We start from the raw sequence: 6615 nt of genomic DNA on the forward strand, positions 1-6615 counted from the left end.
AAGCTTGGAGCAGATGATGCAGAAGTTTATATCATCTACTGAAACCCGCATGCAGAATCAAGATGCATCGATAAAGAATCTGGAGAATCAAATCGGGAAATTGGCCAAATCAATTTCCAGCAAAGATCAGGGTACTTTGCCAAGTGACACTGAGAAGAATCCAAAGGAACAGGTGAAAGCAATTGAATTAAGGAGTGGAAAGACGGTCGAGCCTGAACCAAAAAGCAAGAAAGAGCCAGAAACAGTTATATCAGAAAAAAATTCAGACAAGTCGTCTATCTTAACACCCCCACCCACTTCACAATCAAAAATTGTTGTGCAACCACCTTTTCTTGCAGCTCTTAAGAAGGCCAAGCTAGACTCTCAGTTTCGTAAATTCTTAGAAGTGTTTAAGAAATTGAATATCAATATACCCTTCGCTGATGCACTGATCCAAATGCCAAGTTATGCGAAATTCTTGAAGGAGATCCTCTCTAACAAGAGGAAATTGAAGGAGCATGCGATGATAAGTCTGACGAAAAACTGCTCGACACTGGTGCAGAATAAAATCCCACTAAAGCAAAAGGATCCAGGGAGTTTCTCTATACCTTGTGTAATTAATGATGTTCAATTTCATAAGGCTTTGTGTGATTTGGGTGCGAGTATAAATCTAATGCCTTACTCTGTGTTTAGGAAATTGAGCTTGGGAGAACCAAAGTCCACCAGAATGTCGTTACAACTGGCGGACAGGTCCATCAAATATCCACGGGGTATAATCGAGGACGTACTTGTAAAAATGGACAAATTCATCTTCCCCGTGGACTTCGTAGTGTTAGATATGGAAGATGATTTGGACATGCCACTCATTTTGGGTAGACCTTTCCTGGCAATAGGAAAGGCACTAATAGATGTCCAGAAGGGAGAGTTGCTTTTGAGAGTGGGAGAAGAGAAAATTTTGTTTGATGTTTTTAATGCTTTAAAATTTTCTCAGAATAATGAAGAATGTTTTCAATTAGATGTAGTGGATTCACTGTTATTTGATTATGTGCAGGATACTTTTCAGAAACCATTAGAAACTGCACTTATATCTGAGCATGTGGATGATTTCAGTGATAAAATTGAAGGGATGACTGCATATTTGAATGACAACCAGTCATGGAGAAGAGGTGGAAAGCTTAGACTTGAAGATCTTGGCAACCGGAAGGATTTAGTCCTTCAAAAACCAAGCATTGAGGAACCATCCACTTTGGAATTGAAACCATTGCCTACCCATCTCAAATATGTATTTTTAGGTGAGAATGATAATTTACCTGTCATAATTTCTTCTTCTTTGACAGGTGAGATGGAGGCCAGACTAATGGATGTGCTCAAAAATCACAAGAGTGTATTTGCTTGGAAAGTGACAGATATCAAAGGAATAAATCCGTCCATATGCATGCACAAGATCTTAATGGAAGAGAGCATCAACCCATTAGTCCAACCACAGAGGAGACTAAACCCAAAAGTTGTAAAAGCTGAGACGATCAAACTGTTGGACGCAGGTATCATTTATCCTATTTCTGATAGTCCATGGGTGAGTCCAATGCAGTGTGTACCAAATAAAGGGGAGATAACTATCATAAAGAATGAGAATAATGAATTAATACCTACTAGGACAGATATAGGTTGGCGTGTGTGCATAGACTATAGAAAATTAAATGACACAACCCGTAAGGATCATTTTCCTCTCCCGTTCATTGATCAAATGCTAGAGAGATTGGCTGGGTATGAGTTTTACTGTTTTTTAGATGGGTACTCAGGATACAATCAAATAGCGATTGCACCTGAAGACTAGGATAAAACGACTTTCACTTGCCCATATGGTACGTTTGCCTATAGACGTATGCCTTTCGGATTGTGTAACGCTCCTGCTACTTTTCAGAGATGCATGACTGCCATTTTTCATGATATGGTCGAAATTTTTTTAGAAATTTTCATGGTTGATTTCTCTATTTTTGGTCAATCTTTTGATGCATGTCTGCATAACTTGAATTCTGTTTTAATGAGATGCGAGGAGACAAATTTGGTGCTGAACTGGGAGAAGTGTCATTTCATGGTGACAGAAGGTATAGTTTTGGGTCACCGAATTTCTGAACAGGGGATCGAGGTGGACAGGGCCAAGGTGCACGTTATTCAAAATTTGCCGCCACCCACGACAGTCAAGGGAGTTAGAAGTTTATTAGGACATGCTAGTTTTTATCGGCGATTTATTAAGGACTTTTCAAAAATTTCCAAACCTCTGTCTTCTTTGCTAATGAAATATGCCCTTTTTGATTTTGATTCAAATTGTTTGCAGGCCTTTGAGGTGTTGAGAGAAAGACTGGTGACTGCGCCAGTACTGACATCGCCAAACTGGGATCTTCCATTTGAGGTAATGTGCGATGCCAGTGACTCTGTTGTTGGTGCGGTACTCGGCCAACGAATAGACAAGGTATTCCGAACTATCTACTACGCTAGTAAGACTCTTAATGAAGCTCAGCTAAATTATGCCACCACTGAAAAGGAGTTGTTAGCTGTAGTATTTGCACTGGACAAATTTCATTCGTACCTTGTACTTTCAAAAATCACAGTTTACACAGATCACTCTGCTATTAAGCACTTGTTGGCAAAGAAAGATGCAAAACCTAGACTTATTAGGTGGATCTTACTTTTGCAAGAATTTGATTTAGAGATCAGGGATAAGAAAGGTGTTGAAAACGTAGTAGCTGATCATTTGTCTAGATTAGAATGCATTCCTGATGATGCACAAAACGAATTAGAGGACATAGATGATTGGTTCCCTGATGAAAAACTTTTCGCCATAGAGAGTTCACCATGGTATGCACATTTTGCGAATTTTCTGGTCACTAGCACACTCCCACATAATCTATCTTTCCATCAGAAGAAAAAAAATTTATCGGATGTCAAGCACTACTTTTGGGAGGAACCATTTTTGTTTAAAATATGTGCTGACTCAATGATTCGGATATGTGTGGCGGAAGGAGAAATGCAAAGCATCCTCAGTCATTATCATGATCGTGAGGTAGGTGGCCATGCTGGGCCAATCAAGACTGCAGCAAAGGTACTTGAATGTGGGTTCTATTGGCCCAACCTTTTTAAGGATGGGCGCTTGTTTGTCTTAGCTTGTGATAGATGTCAGCGGACAGGTAATATCTCTAACCGAAATGAATGCCTTTACATAATATCATTGAGTGTGAGATATTTGATGTTTGGGGAATCGACTTTATGGGACCATTTCCACTTTCTTTGACAAAAAAAATACATTTTGGTCGCAGCCGATTATGTTTCAAAATGGGTAGAGGCCGAAGCTTTTGCAACAAATGATGCACAGGTTGTACTGAAATTTTTGAAGAAAAACATTTTTAATCGGTTTGGTACACCCCGTGCAATAATTAGTGATGGTGGCACCCACTTTTGCAATAAACTTTTTGACAAACTCTTAAAGAAATATGGTGTCAAGCATAAAGTCTCTACCCCATATCATCCCCAGACCAGTGGCCAAGTGGAAGTATCAAATCGAGAGATCAAACAGATTTTGGAGAAAAGTGTGAGTACTAATCGGAAGGATTGGACACTTCGACTTGATGATGCCTTATGGGCCTATAGGACAGCATTTAAAACACCTATAGGCACCTCCCCTTATAGATTGTTGTTTGGAAAGGCATGCCATTTACCTGTTGAATTAGAGCATAAAGCATATTGGGCTATTAAGACTCTAAACTACGAATTTGCTGCTGCAGGTGAAAAAAGATTGCTAGAGCTTAATCAACTAGAGGAATTCCGCGACAGTGCATATGACATGGCAGTTTCGTACAAGGAACAAACCAAGAGAATACATGACAGGCGCATTTGACAGCGGGACTTCAAGGAAGGAGATGCTGTGTTGCTGTTTAACTCCCGGTTAAGACTCTTTCCCGGAAAACTGAAGTCTAGATGGTCTGGGCCCTATAAAATCACAAGGGTGTACCCATCGGGGGCCATAGAGATCAAAGATGCCCGTAACGAGTCGTTCATGGTCAATGCTCAAAGGTTAAAACACTATGTGGGGGGTGATGTGGATTCCATGCCAGTCATCACCACATTGACTGACCAAGACTAGTTTGGGGAGGATGAAAAGTCAAGCTCTCGACTTTAAATTGAGAACTACATTCTACCTTTTTCTTTTATTTATATGCATTTTTGTTCATTTTAGTAAGTTTTAGAACTTTTTAAGTTAATTCTTTTATTTCTCGAGTTTGAGTACTGTCTCTGAAAAATTTTCAAAACAAGGGGGTGAGCTCGCGCGGCAAAATTTTTGAAAGAGGGGGTGCGCTCGCGCGGCAGTTTTCTGCCGCCCGCACACCCAAACCCACTGTCTTAAAATTTTTTAAAAAAAGGGTGTACGCCCGCGCGGCACTTTCCTACTGCGCGGGCGCATCGTGCAGACTCAGATTTTAAATGCCCCATCCCCTTCTTTCTTTCTTTACTTCCCCTTCCCTTTTTCCTTCTAACCCTAATCCCTCCCGCCGCCATCTCTCTCTCTCATTCTATTACTATATTTCTTCTCTCAATTTCACAGGTTCAGCACTCAATTTCTCATCTTTATTGACATGGCACCCAAGAAACAGAAGTTTGCTACCTCTAGGGCCAACCCATCCAAAATCATAGAGGGAAAATTTATTTCAGAAGAAGCCAAGGCGAGGTATGAGGAGGCCAAGGCTGCAAGGAATCCAATTGAAGAGAGGGGAATCGATCTCTCTAAAAGCCGCACCGCCTCCCTTGGCATCGTGGCTCGAGGATGGGCCGAGTTATGCCGCCAACCTCTCGCGGCGTTAGTCCCGCTGGTCTGTGAATTTTATGCCAACGCCGCCGAGCGTACCGATAGCACAGCTTTCGTGCGGGATAAGATGGTTTCCTTTAGTCCCGCTGCCATTAATGAATTATTGAAAACTCCGGATGTAGATGATAGCCAATTTCAGGCATTTAAGGCTAACCCGGATTATAATGAAATCTCGAATGTCCTGTGCTATGATGGCAATGTGTGGAAGGATTCGGTAAAATTTATATCTTTTAAGGAAAAATATTTGCGGCTGGAACCGGCCTTGTGGTATGCTTTTCTGACTCACAGGTTGATGCCGGTGTCCCACACCCATGATGTCACAATGAGCAGGGCGGTGCTGCTGTATGCCCTGCACAAGCAATGGCCGCTTAATGTTGGACGAATTATCAACCGAGATTTGTACACGTCCATTCGCACGTCCAACATTTCAATTTTTTTTCCGACCATTGTTTCTTTACTGTGTGTGCAAACTCGTGTCCCATACAGGGACGACGAAGAATAGTTGCATCCAATGCAGGCAGTGGATAACACAATTTTGAAAGCAAAACATTCATTCCGCCTCCGAGAGTTTCAACCTCCTAGCCAGGCCAGCTCTGGACCCGGTCAATCATCAAGGAATGTGCTTAAGCCACCCCCTGCTCGCCGCACCACGAATGACACATTAAGCGAGATTTTGGCTTGGGTGCAACACATGGAAAAATACCAAGAGGTGAACGCCGCCCATAATGAATCCACCAACGCCATGATGCAAGGACTGCTCGCAAATGCTGGGATGGACCCTGCCGCTTATCCAGTACCACCGCCATATCCTCTACCATTCCAATTCCAATATGCTCCACCGGTTCGGGATCTACCCGAAGATCTTGATGAGGAAGAGTCTGATTAGTACCAGGGGAGTTTTTAGTGCTTTTTGTTTTTACTTTTCTTTTGTTTGTTTTTTAGGTGTGGTGGTGTTCAGTAGCATTGGGGACAATGATCGTCTTTAGTTTGGGGAGGTTGTGCTGTCTTTTGTGTTTTCATTTTGTGTTCTTATTTTTGTTCGTTCGAGTCATTTGTACTGTGGTTGCAAGTGTTGTGAATGAAAATCAAAAAGCCAATGATGAAGAAAAAATTATATTACCGTTTTTTGCTTAAGTCCATGACTATCTTCTTTGTTTGACAAATCGTCTTGAACTAGTATAACCAAGTCGATGAATAGGTCTCAAAACACTCTGTGAGGTGTACTTCAATCTGAATTCGAAACATACAAACTTGGATATGATTGAGGCAATTTATTTGATCTATGGGCTTAAATTTTTTTTTTTCGTGAATTACCCTAGATTCCAAGTTGAACCTTCACGTTTACATGAGCACGAAAGGTGCATGATCTTATTTTTGTTTTGGTGTAATCATCACTTACCAGTGATGATTTTTTGTGCTGCACTGATTGAGATCAATTTGAGTTGACTGTGAATTGAAATGTGTCTGGAACAAGTTCGAACACCCCTCAAGGCGCAATACGGGTATACTGTGACTTAGGAGTGATATAGGCAATTATTTCTGAATTTCGTTTGTGCCTTTCAAGCCACCCTTTATTTATTATGTCCCTAGTACCTAATTCGAGCTTAATAAAAAAAATGAATGGCATACGTGAAAACGTGTGGTAAACCCCATTCGACATTATTTAATATCCTACAACTACTACCCATAGCTTAAACACTCATTCTTACCTTGTGGGGAGTAAATTGAATGTAGATTATTTCTAAAGGTGCTCCAATTGCATAATGTGAAAAAGGAAA

At 41.0% G+C, this 6615-nt stretch overlaps 1 protein-coding gene across 1 annotated transcript; it reads left to right on the forward strand.

Moving 5' to 3' along the window:
* Positions 1-13: 13 nt before the first annotated feature.
* Positions 14-5339, forward strand: LOC140889515 (uncharacterized). The gene is made up of 5 exons (XM_073297231.1): positions 14-535; positions 620-1552; positions 2315-3164; positions 3294-3861; positions 4577-5339. Exons 1-5 carry the CDS (start codon positions 14-16, stop codon positions 5337-5339), a joined length of 3636 nt encoding a protein of 1211 aa, XP_073153332.1.
* Positions 5340-6615: the final 1276 nt, after the last annotated feature.

The sequence above is a fragment of the Henckelia pumila genome, chromosome 3 (genome assembly GCF_033568475.1).
Source record: "Henckelia pumila isolate YLH828 chromosome 3, ASM3356847v2, whole genome shotgun sequence".
NCBI lineage: Eukaryota > Viridiplantae > Streptophyta > Magnoliopsida > Lamiales > Gesneriaceae > Henckelia > Henckelia pumila.